General features: G+C 42.5%; 1 protein-coding gene across 5 annotated transcripts in view; it reads left to right on the top strand.

Annotated features, from left to right (window-relative positions):
* dync2h1 (dynein cytoplasmic 2 heavy chain 1) overlaps positions 1–18,276 on the top strand; it is a 97,281-nt gene that overhangs the window by 21,473 nt on the left and 57,532 nt on the right. For 3 of the 5 annotated variants that reach the window (XM_084019149.1, XM_084019146.1, XM_084019147.1), the window contains exons 41-68: positions 274–473; positions 687–818; positions 1,045–1,177; positions 1,356–1,563; positions 1,668–1,797; positions 2,101–2,256; positions 2,539–2,798; positions 3,864–4,110; positions 4,210–4,361; positions 4,529–4,673; positions 4,986–5,088; positions 6,668–6,832; positions 8,028–8,152; positions 8,716–8,964; positions 9,250–9,358; positions 9,761–9,874; positions 10,329–10,471; positions 10,864–10,945; positions 11,484–11,647; positions 11,913–12,050; positions 13,290–13,403; positions 13,537–13,697; positions 14,573–14,696; positions 14,808–14,929; positions 15,096–15,182; positions 16,022–16,148; positions 17,082–17,223; positions 18,031–18,140. In XM_084019149.1, the coding sequence (XP_083875275.1) occupies positions 274–473; positions 687–818; positions 1,045–1,177; positions 1,356–1,563; positions 1,668–1,797; positions 2,101–2,256; positions 2,539–2,798; positions 3,864–4,110; positions 4,210–4,361; positions 4,529–4,673; positions 4,986–5,088; positions 6,668–6,832; positions 8,028–8,152; positions 8,716–8,964; positions 9,250–9,358; positions 9,761–9,874; positions 10,329–10,471; positions 10,864–10,945; positions 11,484–11,647; positions 11,913–12,050; positions 13,290–13,403; positions 13,537–13,697; positions 14,573–14,696; positions 14,808–14,929; positions 15,096–15,182; positions 16,022–16,148; positions 17,082–17,223; positions 18,031–18,140 (4,142 nt within the window). The remainder of the gene's footprint in view (positions 1–273; positions 474–686; positions 819–1,044; positions 1,178–1,355; positions 1,564–1,667; positions 1,798–2,100; positions 2,257–2,538; positions 2,799–3,863; positions 4,111–4,209; positions 4,362–4,528; positions 4,674–4,985; positions 5,089–6,667; positions 6,833–8,027; positions 8,153–8,715; positions 8,965–9,249; positions 9,359–9,760; positions 9,875–10,328; positions 10,472–10,863; positions 10,946–11,483; positions 11,648–11,912; positions 12,051–13,289; positions 13,404–13,536; positions 13,698–14,572; positions 14,697–14,807; positions 14,930–15,095; positions 15,183–16,021; positions 16,149–17,081; positions 17,224–18,030; positions 18,141–18,276) is intronic. The other 2 variants (XM_084019150.1, XM_084019148.1) reach the window with 1 other exon arrangement.

Genomic DNA, 18,276 nt, shown 5'->3' with positions numbered 1-18,276 from the left:
CCTGCAGGGAAGGCCAGCATCTTTGGAGAAGAGAACACAAGTATTGACGAACTCTCAAATCCTCATAGGGTTTGGTAATTAGCACTCTCATAACAAGGGGCATGTGAAACAGCAAAATAATAATGACCGGGCACGTTATTAGTCATAACCTTGTGTTTTTCCTCCCTCAAGCCTGTATTATTTCTCTCCTTCCTTTTTGCATGTAGTCTTCAAAAACCTACCGTGTTTCGGATACGAATGAAACATAAATGAATCTTTTTCATCTACGTGCAGTTCAGGAGAGCAGTCTGGTAGTACAGGCACTGAGACTGAACACTATGTCCAAGCTGACGTTTGCTGATAGCTCCCGGTTCGATGCCCTGGTCAGAGATGTCTTCTCTGGGGTTAATTTCACTGACGTGGAGGACCAGATTCTAATGCAAGCACTGGAGCAAGTCTACAAGGAGGCACGACTTGAACTAATACCCAGCCAGGTGCGTGTGTATGAAGATATCTATGTATTAGCCAAATATACACATATTATCGTCATGATAAATGATGTGAACTGGTATTCAGCCTGCATTTGGGATCACTCTTTTCTGCAAAAAAAAAAGCATTAACATAACACTGAGACACAGAAATGTTTCGGAGGATAATTGGAAAATCATAGATTCATTGCTGATTTTTTTTTTCCCATCTCTGCGTAGCTGAAGAAGGCGTTGGAGCTGAATGAACAGCTGAGACAACGCATGGGCGTAGTCGTCGTAGGGCCAAGCGGAGCAGGAAAGTCTACACTCTGGAGGATGCTCCGGGCTGCACTCAGCAAGACAGGAAAAGTGGTGAGTCAGAGACAAACCGCCCACCCAGATATTCATCCGCTGACACATACTGTACATAACACCTGATTTAATATGAAATTAGTAAAACAAATATATGTATATATATGTAAAATGTTGTACATTTACATTTTGTAAGGCTTTAGATTCAATATAATTGAGCATGAAAATAACTTATTCCAGAGTTTATAGTTGTGTGCCATCTTTAACTAATGTTGTGTTTTTGTAGGTGAAGCAGTACACGATGAATCCTAAGGCCATGCCAAGACAACAGTTGCTGGGACATATAGACATGGACACCAGAGAATGGGCTGATGGTGTCCTCACACACAGTGCCAGGAATGTGGTCAGAGAACCACAGGGTAAGAAGGAGACGCCACTCAAATGGTCTTTGACAACTGGAATGAAGTCTACATTAAGTAGTTAAAGTCAACCAGTTAACTTTACAAGGACTGGATACAGTTAGCCTAAAATGGTCTACATTTGTTCAGCTGCACTGTATGTTGAGTTTTTTTGTATATGTGCTTTTGCATTTTCTAGGGGTTAGCTCATGGATTGTGTGTGACGGTGACATCGATCCAGAGTGGATTGAGAGTTTGAACTCTGTGCTTGATGACAACCGGCTGTTAACCATGCCGAGTGGAGAACGCATCCAGTTCGGACCCCTTGTTAACTTCCTCTTCGAGACTCACGACCTTAGCTGTGCCTCACCAGCCACCATATCCCGCATGGGAATGATCTTCCTCAGGTCAGTCGGCCTTTGCAGACGGGGGTTGAAGTGAACCAGATTCCATCTTTCAACTATCTTGTCTCACTGTTTTTAACTCTCAACTTTTCCACTCAATACTGTAGCGATGAGGACATTGATGTGGGTGCCCTGGTGAAGTCGTGGTTGAAGGCTCAGCCAGAGGGTTGTCGCACTAACCTAGAAAACTGGCTGGGAGACTACTTCCAACGAGCCCTGGATTGGGTTCTCAAACAGGTAACCATTGCCTGATCCAACGTCAACACACAGGCTCCAAAACAGTCAAACTGTGTCTTTATACTGAATTTCAAACACACTTTTTGAACTCCAGATCTTTGCCTGGATGCTGAAACAGTGCGGACATTATTTTGCATGCAGAAAAGGCATTTTTAAATAAATGACTTCCACTTATTTTGACCAGTGTTCGTTATCATTAATTAAATTGCTGATTAAGTGTAATGAATTCACAAAAAACAAGTCTATTTTTTAATAATGAATTCAAATGTATATATACTTTCTCTTCTTTCTTCCTTCCATCAGAATGACTTTGTCGTGGAGACTAGTCTGGTGGGTACAGTGTTCAATGGTCTGTCACACCTCAATGCTGTGACAGAGAGAGGTCAGTTCATTGTTGCACTTCTGAGAGGTTTGGGAGGCAACCTCAACCTCAAAACAAGACAGGAGTTTGCCAAAGAGGTGAGGCTGTGCTTTTTGCATGGGCAGCAGGTTACAATAAGAAGAGTTTAGTTTTAGTATTGAAATGTTATACATGTCTCAATCTGAAAGACTTTCTCATAGTAACTTTTCTCAGCTGTAACTGATGAAAAAATAGAGGGATGAGTAATGATTTAAGTGCTAATACAGGGTATGCACCAGGTGGGGAACTTCAGTAATGCCACTACTGAGAAAATGTCAGTCCTGGTCTGAATCAGAATCGGCTTTGATTGTGTGTTTCCTTATTTCTTTCTACTTCTGCAGTTGCTGAGCTGGGCCAGGGAAAGCCCACCAGACAACAAAAAACCACTAGACACCTACTATGACTCTGAAAGCGGCCATCTAGCAGCCTACACATTCCATCGTCCCGAGGGTCTCTTACTGGAACAGCTCTCTCATACGCACGCACTACCTGTTATTGAGACTCCAGACATGCAGAGGGGTCTGCAGTGCTTCTCCCCGTGGCTCACGGCTCAGCACAGGCAGCCGTTCATGGTGGTAGGGCCAGAGGGCTGTGGAAAGGGGTAATTACACACATGCAGAGATGCATGCACACAGAGCACAAACATTTGCACACAGTCATCATACAGAGGAAGGATATGCTCAATATGTGGGACAGAGCAAATACAATATATATTTATATATAAAAATGACAAAATTGAACACAAACTCGATCAAAACATAAAAATACAGCCTTTTTGAAAACATGAATTAAAAAAGTATTCAACCCGTCACACCGTCGTGTTTGCTGAGTAACTGTTACATTATCTCATGATTGTTTCATGTTATGTGTGAAATGGCACTCTGTGTAACAAGTTCAAACAGACACTTTTCCAGGCAAACCACATGTTGGTCTGGTCGTAGAAAAAGGGTTAGTGTGGTCACGGTCAGGAAAAGTTTGCAATATGGATTTACGAGGAAGAGGCACTCAAATGTGGACACTCAAAACGTTCCAAGCGCAAAGTCAACTCAACACTGCTATCAAACGTTCTTTTATTCACAACTTGACCTTTCGCGTGAGGGCACTGACGAGTCAGAATAAGAACCAGATCCACGAGTGTGTGCTGTATGTGCTGGTGCTGGTGCATGTGTACACAGTGAGTGGTTGCCTCAAAAGAAATTGCTTCTCTCCCTAGGGGGTTTGAAGAACAAGGGTCACTCAGTTTGTCTTTTACACTCCAGTTGAGTCTCAGTCAATGTCTCCTTGTCTCGTTCTCTTGTCTTGCCACACTTGGTCTAGTCTAAAAGGTCACTCAGTTTTTCAGCTTACTCTTCTGATAAAACAGCATCTAATTAATTTACACACATAAACTTGACAGAGCATGCATATGCATGCACATCATTTATTTTCCAATTATTTTCTCTCTCTGTATGTGCCCTAAAAAAATGTCTCTCTTTGCCTTTGGGTCTATTCTGACAAACATTGTTCTGCAGTTTACAAATGGCCCTTTTTGTTAAATACAGCATAGTGTTTCTTCTTCACGTTTTTCCTGTGGTCCTGGCAACATCCTAAATGTCACACCTTATAAATAAAATAAGTACCTGTGTGTTTCGTGACCTTTTTAAACTTTTCATTGTTTTTTGTCTAGCATGCTCCTGCGCTACGCCTTCTCTCGGCTCCGGTCCACCCAAGTCGCCGTGGTTCACTGCAGTGCCCAGACCTCATCTCGCCATGTCCTACAGAAGCTCAGTCAGACCTGCCTGTTGCTCAGCTCCAACACTGGTCGAGTCTTCAGACCTAAAGATTGTGAGAACCTGGTGCTCTATCTAAAAGACATCAACCTGCCCAGACCTGACAAATGGGGGACCAGCAACCTCACTGCCTTCCTGCAACAGGTAGAGAGGACACATGAACAACGTACAGATAAGTGAAACACCTAGTGACTCTACTATCTTTATCTCTCTCATCTCTTTCTCTCTCCATCTTTCCTCCAGATTTTGACATATAAGGGATTCTACGATGAAAATCTGGAGTGGGTGAGTCTTGAGAACATCCAGGTGGTGGCCTCCATGTCAACAGGGGGTGCTGTAGGCAGCCATTCACTCACCTCCCGCTTCTCATCTATAGTTCGCATCTGCACTATAGAGTAAGTATGATGGAAATGTTTCTTTACAAAATGCCAAACAGCCTTACAATAACACATGTATTTGCATGTATTTGTTGGTCTCCCTCTAACCCTGAACCTGATCCCCCCCATCCTTTTTTACTTTCCTACATCCATCTGTTTGTCTGCCTCTTTGCCTCTGCCTTTAGCTATCCAGACAGGGAGCAGCTGCAGACCATCTACTCTGCATACCTGCAGCCAGTTCTCCAGCATAGCCTGGGCAGCCAGGCGTCGTGGGCCAGCACAGGGAAAACACACCAGCTGGCTGGCTCTCTTGTGCAGCTCTATGAACAGGTATTGACTCTGACGGGTATTCATTCACGTACAACTTTTTACTTTTCTTGCCTGAAATATTGAAAGCATATTGCAATGCTCCGATATTTAACTTCATGCTATTACTGTGCCTCACACTGAGTACATGTCACAAATGTCATGCAATGAACAATGTGACATTTAAATAATTTAAATAGTTTTGTCTCTCAGGAGTATCTTGCAATTAAAAAATGAAAACTCATTCTCAAAGACTTTTAATATACCCATGTGATTGTCGTATAGCTACATATGTATGTATGTATCATCATTCTCCTCATGTATCTTTATTTTCAGGTCAAAGCCAAGTTCACAGTGGATGACCACAGCCACTACCTATTTACCCCCTGTATCCTCACAGAATGGGTCCTTAGCCTGCTGCGATATGACCTCACTGCAGGTAAACAAACACATCTGCAAGAATGCGCACATACATGTACTTATGTGTGTGTGTTTGAGCATTTTTGATGTTTGAGCCCTGGAATAAGATTGATATAATAACTAGGGACACTCAAACCTTCTCTAAGTTAGGGAACCAATAAGGACCTCCTTTGGGACTCAAACTCTCTATTTTTTTTCACTTGTCTAATAAGATCCATGACCAGATGGGCTTTCACTCACATTTCCACAGCCTCTGCTGTTTTCAAACAAAATTAGAAAGTTAGAATGTACAAATTCCTTATGTAGAATACTTTTGCTGCCACTGAGTAACTTAAAAGATTCATAACTGTCAGTTTTGATGCCAGAATCAGAAGGATGGCACCAGATGGCTTAATTTCTTGTCAGTATTCTTTTAGCTCAGAACTACTGCCTTCAACTCTCACCTTTTTCTTCATTCCATCTCTCCTCTCCCCTCTTTCTCCTTGCTTCCTCTGTCGCTCGTTTCTTTCCCGTTCTTTTATCACCCTCTTCCTTTGCTGTCCTTTCATCTCTCCCTCTGTCACTCTTTCTCTCCCTCTGCAATGTGTTCCTGCTGTGATAGTGAGCGCAATCATTTATTTTAATTAAACACGGCAGCGGACAAACTTCTCTTTTCCTATGCTCATCATTTTTTTAACTTACTACTTGCTTCTTCTTGTTTTCCCCCTCCTGCTGCTTACCTTCATTATGGTATGTAAAAATGCCCTCTCTTTATCTTTATTCTGTGACTGTTGTATGTGGCGTTTGAGTGTGCATGTGATCACAATAGATATATTACCAACACTTCTGGCCACAGCAGGCAGCCTTATACAGCAAAAAACACTCCGGCCTCGTCGAATTGTGGAAGACTGAGGGGAGGGGCTTGGTTGGGGGGGCGGGATGCTTTTTTCAAATTTGTCTCAGAGGCTCCACTGCTTTTCAGAATGTAGACCATAGCTTTAACAGCTGAAGAGTCCCGTTTAAAATCATTTAAAGTTGATGGAGATTTCACTAAATGTAAATTTGTGCAGAGAAAGACCAAGCATGTTGTGCTGCTCTTGGTTGGTCATTATTCTTTAATAACCAAATTGAAGGATGTAGCGGTGACCCTCAATGGTCTATTATTAATTAATCAGAGGACTGATTATTATTATTAAACAGTACTTGCGTAAGAATGGACCAGTATCACAGAATTTAATTTATGAATGATTCTCTAAAATCAGCTGGGGGATACAAACAGCTGTCTGTGTCACTAGAACAGCTGTTTCTCTCTCTCTCTCTCTCTCTCTCTCTCTCTCTCTCTCTCTCTCTCTCTCTCTCTCTCTCTCTCTCTCTCTCTCTCGACTGTCCCTTTGCTTCCCTGTCATTTCCCCTCTGCCCACGGATTGCCACAATAGGGGGAAATGAAAGTAGGACTCAAAATTCTATTTACAACCACAAAAAGCAAGCAGGCTGAACCTGTGTCCCTCTGTCTATTGATCTCCGGCTATTTTAACAGTGTTAACTTGCATATCTCATCTTGGGAAATAATCCAAATAAATATGTGTGTGTTTGTTTGTGTGTCATCTATTCCTTTTTAGCTCAATCCAATGTGACAGACAGCGTGTTGGAGGTGGTAGCATATGAGGCCAGGAGGCTCTTCAGAGATCGGCTAGTTTCCTCCAAAGACCTTCACACATTTGATAACATCCTCTCCTCCATCATACGGGGAGACTGGGGCTCTGACGCTTTAGACAACATGACTGGTATGCGACAGCTCTATTCTCTCTGACATACAACCTTCATTCAGATCACACCTACACATGCAAAACAACTGTTTGCAAGCTCCAACGAATTCAACGGCCAACATCGAGGCAAAGCAGGGAAAAATCCATTACAGATTGAGTACTTCGTGCCAACATTTTCAGGCTGCCACTCATGTCTGAATGAAAGCTTTGATAGGCTCTGTTCTTTGAATGCGCCACATTTATGACAGTTTCTAAGCAAATGATCCGTTTGCTTAATTTAAACCAGCATGACTTGAATAAAATGTTTATCTTGTTTTCAATTGGTTTGACTGCTCCAAACCACTTTATATTATCTATCTATCCATCTATCCATCCATCCATCCATCCATCCATCCATCCACCCACACACACACACACACACACACACACACACACACACACACACACACACACACACACACACACACACACATATCGGCACAAGAAATATGCAGCAAATGCTGGCAAGAGCAAGCCATAGCCCGTTTCCTTCATGCAAACTAACACTGAAAGCAAGTCAAAATAAAACATGCAAAGAAAGCTGGGTCAACTCACAGAGGTCCTGGCAGCTGAATAAATACAATGATAAATCTTTAACCAGTGCCCTTGAAACTGCCTAATGAAAGCTTACAGGGCTGGCAGTTAAGACTAAAGACTGCAAGTTGCAGTGTCATCCCAAGAACCCACTCACTAAAAGTTCAAACTCAATATAATTGGAGGAGTATACTTATAACCGCAGTGCTCAGTGGGGAAGAGACACAAAGCAGGAATATCCCAGAATGTGGCACCTGGCACTGGTTCCTTTTTTTCTTCCTTGAACGTCCCTGTCACCCCTCTAGGCATTGCCTAGACTGATGAATATAAACACACGCAGTCTGCATTTATATCTAACCTGTGAGAGATCATCAGCTAAAGGCTAGTACTTTGTAATAATGAGCGAGAAATGCCTCTTCCAAATTATGGCCAAAAGTGCCAAACAAACACCTGCCTGTCTCTCTACAACAGCTGGTATGTAAGCTGTGGGACTTGAAAACAAATCAAAATGCCAATGAACATTTGGACATATTTGATCTCATTTTCACATGCAGCTGAATGCTATTCATTATTTCCTTTACAGTGCTCATTATCCTTTTGCCTGTGTGTTATTAACCGCCTCAGTATTGCCTGTGTGCAGATGGCTTCTATGTAACATGGGGAGCCTCTGAAGGGGCTGTAATCGCTCCAGGCCAGTCTTTACCTCCTCATGGTAAACAACTGGGACGTCTGGATTCTGCTGACCTAAAACAAGTTATACAGAAGGTACACAGTGAGGAACTGTTTTCTGGTGTGTTGTGTATGTGGTTAGGCCTTTTTATTAGGTATGTAAGAGAATGGATGAAGAGCAGGAAAGCCGTTCAGTGAGATTAGACGCCGCCACACACTTCTCGTGGGTCATAACTATTGACCGGGATTATTTTTGTTTCAGTCTATGTATTGTTTGTCAGGAAATTGTTGCATGTTATGCCATCAATGCATCATTAATATTATACAATATTTAGTAATAGAACGACTCTGAAAGATGCTATTCTGCATAATGAGAACTTTCATTTTTAATGAAGTAGGTCAATGTGGTATTGCAAGCTACTTTAGTAATTTAAGGATCTGAACACTTTTTTCCTCTGTCATGTGGTTGTTTCTTTGTTTTTTTTGGAGTTTGTCACAGTGCTGCTCCTCACCTGTGTGTGTGTGTGTGTGTGTGTGTGTGTGTGTGTGTGTGTGTGTGTGTGTGTGTGTGCGTGTGTGTGTGTGTGTGCGTGTGTGTGTGTGTGTGTGTGTGTGTGTGTGTGTGTGTGTGTGTGTGTTTCTCCCTTTGCTTCCTCTAGGGAGTAGTGCTGTACAGCCGAGATAACAGGGAGCTGGATCTTCTCCTGTTCTGGGAAGTGTGTGACTTTGTGTCCAGGGTGGATCGGGTCCTGGGCCGACCTGGCGGTTCTCTTCTTCTGGCAGGCCGAAGTGGAGTGGGTCGACACACAGCCACGTGCCTGGTGTCACACATGCATGGATACACGTTGTTCACGCCCAAAATCTCCCGTGGTTACTCTCTTAAGCATTTCAGCAATGATCTCAAGATGGTGAGAGAGGATTGATTTGTATTTTTCATTTTTATTGGCTCAACTGATTTGCCAAGCAATTTTTTCAGATTGTGCTCAGACATAATTTGGTCGCACTGGCCCTCACAAGTGTGTTTTTTCTGATTTAAATGACAAATTGATTGTCTAATGGTAGCTGTATGTAGCAGTTAAAACATGAATGCTTAGATAATTGGCTGAAGGAACTGTGGTCAATATACCAGTGGTGTGTCGTGTTTACAATTCTATCAAATCTTTAATGCATGTGTATGCATTCGGTATGTGTAGGTGATGCAGCTTGCAGGTCTGGAAGGCCAACAGGTGGTTCTACTGTTGGAAGACTATCAATTTGTCCACCCATCTTTCTTAGAGATGGTCAACAGCCTACTGTCATCAGGTGCGTATTGTATTTGTGTGTTTGTTTCCCCTTAAATCCATTTCTATGAGAACATGTTTAACTTTTTCAACCTTGAGGGGTTACGACTCCTTTTAAGGGTTAAGGGTAGGTTTTAGATTAGGTTAATGTGAGAAAAAAAGGAAATGTTCATCATTTTGGGAAATGCACTCACTTACTTTCCTGTTTTGATGCTGTGTGTGCGCAGCGAATAATTAAAGTGTCAGACACGTTCCTATTGCAGCCCTTGTGGAGAGTGCATGGTCTGCATTTGAATATGACCAATGCCTAACCCATGGGCATTATAGCAAACACGATGCCGCACCAATTCCTAATTCCTGGCCCCACAATCTTGTTTAGTGTCTTCTTTCATTTCTGTGTGTCTTTCTGTGTGTTATGTCTCAGGTGAAGTTCCGGGTCTGCACACCCCAGAAGAACTGGAGCCTCTTCTCTCCTCCCTCAAAGATAACGCCTCCCAGGATGGATACACCGGACCGCTCTACAACTACTTTTCTCACCGTTAGTCCTGTATATTCTTTGCCAGCCCAGTCCCTCGGTCTCTCTGTTTTTCATTGTTTTGTTCTGTTCCCATCTATGTGGTATATGTTTGTACCCTGGTCCTCTTCTCACTGTAAAAGTCTACAATGCGTGTTCTCTTTTTCCACTGATTGTTTTATCTTTTCTCTTCTGTGATTGTATGGGACTATTCCTCTGCTTCCCTGCTGTGTAGTAATGTGTTTACTGTAGAACTGGTGCATTGTCTCTGAGGTTGAGGTTACTGCAAGAGAATACAATCAGTAGCTTTATTATTGTCAAAAGACCATCTCTGGCAGGGAGGTACAAGCTAGAAAGGACAATATCAGCAACACTAAAACTAGTACCCATCTTCACATTTCCCCTTACTGTTGCCATTTTCTGCTCATTTGCTGTGTATGTGCTGTGATGACATTCTGTAATCTCCTCCTCCTCTAAGGAATCCAGCAGAACCTCCACATTGTTCTGCTCATGGACTGCTCCAACTCTAACTTCACCATCAACTGTGAGAGCAACCCAGCTTTCTACCGCAAGTGTTCTGTCCAGTGGATGGAAGGATGGTCTGAAAGCAGCATGAAGAAGGTCAGTGGAGGAGGAGGGTGAACAAGTACAGTCACCCGATCAAAAGTAGTATTACTGTTCTTCAGCAATTACTAATATTGTTCAGACCAGTAATTGAAATCATAAATCTGGCTAAAAGTGTTCAGTGTGGAAACTTTGATTAACTCTCTGTCGAGCTAACGGTGACTCTGCCGTAGCAGAGCAACACATACTCGTGTGCTTTACAATCATCCGGTGGCTTCATGTTCATTTTTGGCTCCATCACCACAGGGCTCAAGAAGTACATTTATATCTAAGGTAAAAAGTAACTTGACACATTATTTTTAAAATGCAGGTGAGATAAGTTGTAATGAACGGATCAATTATTTTCTATCTAAGTTTTGCATCTTGTTTGTAATCCTTTTCCTTTTCAGATTCCTGAGCTGCTGCTGGCAAAGACTGAAGGAGGAAGGGAGGAGAATGAAAGGGAAAAGGCCACAAATGGGAAAAGCTCAGGTAGAAGCACATTTACAAAGATTTGTAATGATTAAGAAAATAACCCATTTTGATGAATTGACCACTTTGAATTGTATGGCAGTGTTTATTTATAATGGATGATGATGTGTTATTTTGTTCATCCCTGTCGTCCCTATGGATGTAGTTTGTAGACACTTAATTCAGTCTTCCATTCATAATAATTACAATCGTAGTTCAGTAATTATTGTGAGATGGATTTTTTTTTTTTTTTTTTACAAAGAATCAGTGTATAAAGCAGTCTTTTTCTGATGAAGCATTAAAATATATCTATGAAGTGTTTCGGGGCGTAGGGATAGCTCAGTCGGTAGAGTTGACGCCCCATGTACCGGGGCTAAGTCCTCACTGCATCGGCCCCGGGTTTGAATCCGACCGGCAGTCCTTTCGGTGTGTCGTCCTCTCTCTCCCCCCTTTCTTATCTGAATACAGGCAAAATGCCTGTACATTAACTTAAAAAATAAATGACCTCCAAAATTCAAACAGGTTTGTGCTCCCATGCTTCTTCATCCTCTGCTCCCAGCAGGATCTTCTCAAGGAGACCTGTGCCGTTCATTCCTGATGGTCCATGAATCATGCAGAGAACATGGTGCAACACCCAGCCAATACATGGCCTTTTTGCACGTTTACACTGCATTATTCAGCCGGAAGCAGAGTCAGCTCACAACGAGAAAACAACATCTGCAGGTACAATTTCAGCTATAGTACAAGTTCCATATGCACAAAGAACCAAGAGACATGGAAAAGTACTCACGCTAAGTATTTGTTAGATTGTTTCCCAGAAGTTTCTTTAGTCAGCAGTGAAAGACAAAACAAGTTGTTGTTGTGTTCTGGGCACTTGCCCTTAAAATCAGGAGCACATCAAACTTGATATAAAAAAAATGTCTTTCTTTTTTTTTAACTCATACATGGATATTAATGGCTCTCACACATTTTTGCCTTGTGTCTGCAGGCAGGTGTGTCTAAGCTGAACGAAGCTAAAGCATTGGTGGATGAGTTGAAAAGGCGCGCTGCAGAGCAAAGTGCACTGTTGAAGACTAAACAACAGGAGGCAGATTCTGCCCTGCAAGAAATTACCACCTCTATGCAGGTGTGTGTGTGTGTGTTTTGTGACTGTGTATGTGAGTGTATAACTTTAAAGTCTTCTTACTTAAAGTTTCATGTGTCCTCCAGGTTATAACCATCCTCTCACTGTGGCCCTCTCCTCTCATCCCCTCTCCTCTCCTCTCCTCTCCTACCCTCCCCTCCCCTCTCCTCTCATCCCCTCTCCTCTCCTCTCCTCTCCTCTCATCTCCTCTCCTCTCCTCTCCTCTCCTCTCCTCTCATCCCCTCTCCTCTCCTCTCCTCTCCTCTCCTCTCCTCTCTTATCTTTGCCTCCCCCCCTCACTCTCACTCACCCTCTCCTCATCTGCATTGTATTATACAAGCACATTTTTCCTGGATTTCCCATGTGTCTCCCCCTGCTGTGAAGCCTATTTATTTAGTTTGCGTCTCTATGCGCATTTGTTTGTTTTGTGACTTCTCATCCAATGATTTCTGTCTGAGATCCACATTTCCACTTTCTCCTGCTGGCTCTGTCTGGAGGATGGATGGATATCTGGACAGATGTATGGGTGGGGGGAGCTGAAGCCTGTTCATTAGTTATGATATCCTATCTCTCTCTCCGTGGGGAATTGGCTTTTTGAGTGAGATGGAATGAAGAAGGGAGAGAGAAGATGCAAGAAACAAGAGAAGGATAAACTGTCAGCAGAGTGATAATTAACGACTAGATTCGTCCCTTTGGGCTGCAGCAGCTATGCCTCCTGTAGTGATGGAGACAGCAGGGAGGGGAAAAGGGAGGAAGACCAGGACAAATGGATGAAGAATAGAAACAATTTGATGGAAGAGCGGTAGAGGCTTGGGGAAGTTGGGCACATTCAGAGCATGAAGCAGTGAAGGAGGAAGGAAAGTGAGATTTGGAGAGGGATTAGGGGAAACGTGGTAGAAATGAAGGGGTGAAGCCTTGACAGGGAAAATTGTAGAGACAGGAAGACAGTCGATGAAGATATAAGCTTGGGATAAGGGTGAGACTTCATGAGATGGATTGATTCTATGGATAAAGAGGTGAGAGAGGTGAAAACATTCATCCTCAATGGTGTGTCTTAGACTCGGAAGAAGACTGGGGCTTTATGTCTGATGCATCTCATTATAGAAGTACTGAAAAAGTGACTATATTATTTAAATAGATAGGTGTACGTTGTTAAATCTCTAGGTGCTAGGCGTTCTTGGTGAGTAACACGTTGAAGAGATAGTTAAAGGCTGTATTCAGATGATGTTTTTGGTTGTCCAGAATGCCAGTGACCAGAAGACAGAAATGGAAAAGATAAAAGGGAAGATGGCTCAAGAAGTGTCCAAGATTGAAGAGAGAAAAGCCAAAATAGATCATGAGCTAAAAGAAGTGCAGGTAAGTTTGACTTGTGCAGCCAGTATGGCATTGTATGTCCGATGCTAGAAATACACATGAATACAACTGCCACTGTACTTATCCTTTCTTTACCTCTGTGTCCCTCCCTCTTCTTACCATTCCTGCCATCTAGCCTTTGGTAGAGGAAACAAAGCAGGCAGTTGGAAACATCAAGCCTGAAGCTCTGTCTGAGATCCGCTCCCTCCGCATGCCCCCCGATGTCATCAGAGACATCCTGGAAGGGGTACTGAGACTGATGGGCATCTTTGACACCTCCTGGGTCAGCATGAAGAGGTGAGAAGGTGAAGGGATGGCAGTCATTTGTAAGAGAAGGGGGGGATGGATGGATACAGTTGATAGATGAAGAGAAAGTTACGCCGTTGGGAGTAATCAAACTGATGAGGATCTTCAACACCTTTCGGGTTACCAAAAAGAAGTGTGAGGAGATGATGGGCTGGCAAGGGATGGATGGGGATAGAGGAAGAAAAGGCTGAAGGAAAATCATTATACTGGGGTCAATATGAAGAAATATGATAACTTAGTATCTGTAAAAGTTATTGATATTTCATGTAAAAATAGATATTTCCCACCACTTTTACATGGTTGAAAAAAAAGGCTCTTGTTAAAATACATATTTCTGTCTATATCTCATGTAACCATGTATGAATGCAACATGACTGTGTGTTTCAATGCTGATTTAAATGTAGGTTTTGGTACTAGTAACTCATCTGACCCTGGGCACCTTTAGAGGGGATCGTCTGCCCTTCTAATGACTCATGTTAATTGGTTGAGCAGAATCCACTCTGAGCACTGCAAGTAACAAGGCGAGTGAGTGTGGTTTGTGTGTGTGTGTGAGTGTGGTTTGTGTGTGTGAGAGAGAGAGGGCGGTGATGACGACTCTTCATTAGCAACAAAGAGAATAAATTGCAGCTGTTTGCGGTTAATTAGAGCTGAAAAAAACCTTGAGTTTCATAATTTTAGGCTTGAATTAACATAAGAAGTCACTTTATTCCGTCTCCCTCTCTAATGATCTGTCTCTCTATGATCACTTCTTGACTTTGCTTTATTGCCATGACATGTAACATCAAACTCTTACACACACCATTTATTTGCGCTATTTATCACCTGCTCATATCACGTCCTCTATTTCTCTTCCTTTTTTCCTGTAGCTTTCTGGCTAAGCGTGGTGTGAGGGAGGATATAGTTACATTTGAGGCGCGGAACATCACCCCTGAGATTCGCAAGAGTGTTGAGGAGCTGCTCAACAGGAACAAGGCCTCCTTCGATCCTAAGGTAAGCTAGCCACAATAGCATAATAATGATCAGATAAATGGTTGATGGATGTTATTTTCCCCCTTTTTTGTTGGCTGTTTATAACTGAGTTGTTTCTATTGTTATGGTCAGAATGCAAAGCGTGCAAGTGCAGCAGCTGCTCCCCTGGCTGCCTGGGTCAAAGCCAACATCCAATACTCCCATGTCCTCGAGAGGATTGAGCCACTGGAGAGAGAGCAGGCTGGACTACTGGAGTAGGGACACACACATACTTACACAAAAATACCACTACAGAATAGAGCTGGAATGATGATTCGGATAATCGATTCGTCCTCGGCAAAAAAAGAATCACTAGCTATTTTGATAATCATAATATGTCAAAGTAACTTTTGTGCTATGTTTTTCTGTCTGTGTGTCCAGAAACCTGAGGAAAACGGAGAGTAGGAAGAATAAGCTGGAGCACCAGCTCAACTCTGTTGGAGCCAAAGTGAATGAGTTGAAAGAGAAGTATGCCCGCTTTCCACCTTTTACATCTACCCTTACCGTCCTTGATCCCTCTTATCTCCACTGTATTTCACCTGTGACCAAAGCTTGTGGTGTTTACCGTGTAAAAAGCTTTTAATATTTTCATAATAAGTCATTTAAATTCAATCATGTTAATGCAATTGAATGCAATGAGGGACAAGACAATAACTTATGGCGTGGCCAGGCCAGAACTGGCAAAGTGAAGCAGGTATGACTAGAAATAATGCAGCAATACACTTCTGGAGCTAACTGGACTAGGATCCCACAAGAAAATAAATTATACATTTTGTTTGGTCGTTGCTCTCCCTTTCATTGCCAACCATGCAGCATCCACACTTCTCTGCTGCCTGTATTCTTCCACCATGTAGTTATATAAACAAGGAGAGAAAAAATGAATAATGCTGACGGGCAGGTTGGCTGCACATTGGCCAGTCACACTACTTGTCAGGTCATAGTTCAACAAAGGTGAACGAGTGTGACTGAGCCCTTATGCTCTCCCCGTTCCCTTCAACACCTTCTATCTTTGCTTTCTCCAACTGTCTGCTCGGCCATTTGTCTTCGTATCCATTCCTGTTCGTAAAATCATTTTCCTAACCGTGTGATTTAAAACTGAAAGATTTATTATACTCTATGTACTCGTTTCCCTCCATAGTCTCCTTTGACGCCTCACCTCACCTTATTTCACCTCATCTCATTTCACCTCGCTTCACCTCATTCTGCATGGGACGAGCTACAAATGGTTTAAATATCAGAATGTCAGTTTTGGAAATCCCCAATGATGCCACATAAAATCTTCCCCTCTCTTCCTCCTCTGTCCTCAGGTTTCAGTGTCATACTACGGAGGCGGCGAAGCTGGAGGCTGAGGTGACCAAAGCTCAGGACACGATCACTGCTGCCCAGCAGCTCATATCACAGCTGGACGGAGAGCACACGCGGTGGAACGCACAGGTAGTCTGATGTATGAGTGTACTGATGTGTGTATTGGTGTGGGAGGTTCGACACATTTACCAAGAATGGGGCTCATTTACTATGTAAGAGCAACAGGAGATGTATGTGTGTGTGTGTGTGTGTGTGTGTGTGTGTGTGACGGGGGATGTATCCTGCTGTCTTGGGTCCCTTCTGGCTGTTTTTAGTCCTCTCTGCAGCATCTGTCTGCACCTTAATTAAAACACTCAATCTCTTCCTGACACGCACACCCTCACACTCACTGCCTCCCTCAAGGCCCGCACCAAAGAGCCAGTTTACTCTCTGCTCACGTATTTCCATATACTCACACACTTCATCCCTAACGCCTTTGCACACGATGCAGTAGCTGTGGTTCGCTATATGTTAATGCCTCCAAGTTGTTTGAGTCTTTCACGGGAAGGGGGAGCCCCATAGAGAGAGGGGTATACAGCTCCAGAGTCAGTAGAAGAGTTTGAGTTGAATGTGGCCGGATACTTGACAGTTTTTATACAGTAGAGTTTACATGGTCCTGAAATCACACAGCCACATGAGCCATTCAGGAGTCTTAAGGCTTGATAATTAACCCTTATGCGTAGTTATTTGCATATATTCTCATGTGCATTTGTGATCCCCTAACAGGTTACTACACTCAAAGGAATCCCGATCACCATCGAAATGAAAGCAGCAATGTCACATGACCATATATATGTGCAAGTGTGTTCCTGCACTTGTAGGTTACATTTTTCTTGTGTTCTTGTCAGAATCAGTGTTCATGTTATGTTAATGCTATGCCCACGTGGGTCAATAAAGTTGCCTTTCTCTGTTTCTTGAGTATGTTTCTGTACATTCTTCCCTCCGATTCCTGTCAATCCTTAAGGTGCCCTTCCCTCTCTATTTTTTTTACCCTTATTACCTGCCTGTCTCTCTTTCAATCAGATGTCTGAGATAAAGAACGAGTTGGATACGCTCCCTATGAGGGCCATGCTTGCTGCAGCCTTCATCACCTATCTGTCTGCAGCTCCTGAAGACCGTAGGAGACACTGTCAAGAAACATGGATGGCTCAATCTGGACTACAGAGTAAATCTACTGCTGCTAGTACTTGAGGCAAACACACCAGCACCAGCATGTGCCAACTCTTGTGCTGAACAGCCTACACAAACACATTCGTACCCACACACATGGCACAATACATTGAATTGATACATAGAATATATACAACACTTGCAAGCTCCTGGGTCTGCAGAATATGTTTGCTGATTAAATCATTCTGAAAATAGCAAGTATTAAAATTGATTGATCACCATTTAACATATTATCACTGCAAGTCTAGAATTTAAAGTAACTTCCCAATCATGTTGATCATTATTTTCAGTCATGAGAGTAACCTAACTACTTAAAAAAACGACTCACACATTAAGTATTACAGTATTTAATCATCCTGTTGCCTTAATGGAGCTGGTCCTTATTCAGATATTCATATTACTACCATATAAATGAACCTGTAAAATCTGTGCAAAGTCTCTTTCAGCACCTCATTATTGTCTTATTAATAGCTCTGACCAGAACATTCTGCTTGGCAACTTCTTTCTCGGAGGGCTTCAGCATGTAAATCCCATCAGCTGAGTCATCTAGTTCACCCACTATCGTTTCTAAATCCACATGTCCATCAAATGGCTTCTCCACAAATTGCTGGTCAAGATGACTTTTTCTTTCTTACCCCACACAATGTCTAATATAATTTGTTCAGGTACTACTGGGGAATTAGTACTTGTGGTCGGTAACTGCAATATGAGAGGTTTGATTAAAATGACTGACAGTGTTATGTAATAATAATCATCTAAAAGCAACAAATAAACATGTGCGTTTGTGCTTTGTTTTCATCAGAGTTTGACTTGCGGTCATTCCTGTGCTCGGAGAGTGAGCAGTTGATCTGGAAGAGTCAAGGGCTGCCATCTGATGACCTCTCCATGGAGAACGCACTTGTCATACTACAGGTCAGATGTCCATTTATTGAAGACTCTCTACTTTTATTTTATTTACTTAGATTACAATTCTGTCACAGTAGGCTCTATAGTATTAAAGCAATTTAATCCCACTTTTCTATATCTTTCTCCACCCACTTCTTTTATT

Source organism: Eutrigla gurnardus (assembly GCF_963514095.1).
Source record: "Eutrigla gurnardus genome assembly, chromosome: 10".
Taxonomy (NCBI): Eukaryota; Metazoa; Chordata; class Actinopteri; order Perciformes; family Triglidae; genus Eutrigla; species Eutrigla gurnardus.
The sequence above is the reverse complement of the archived record's forward strand: the minus strand, read 5'-3'. Positions and strand labels throughout refer to the sequence as shown.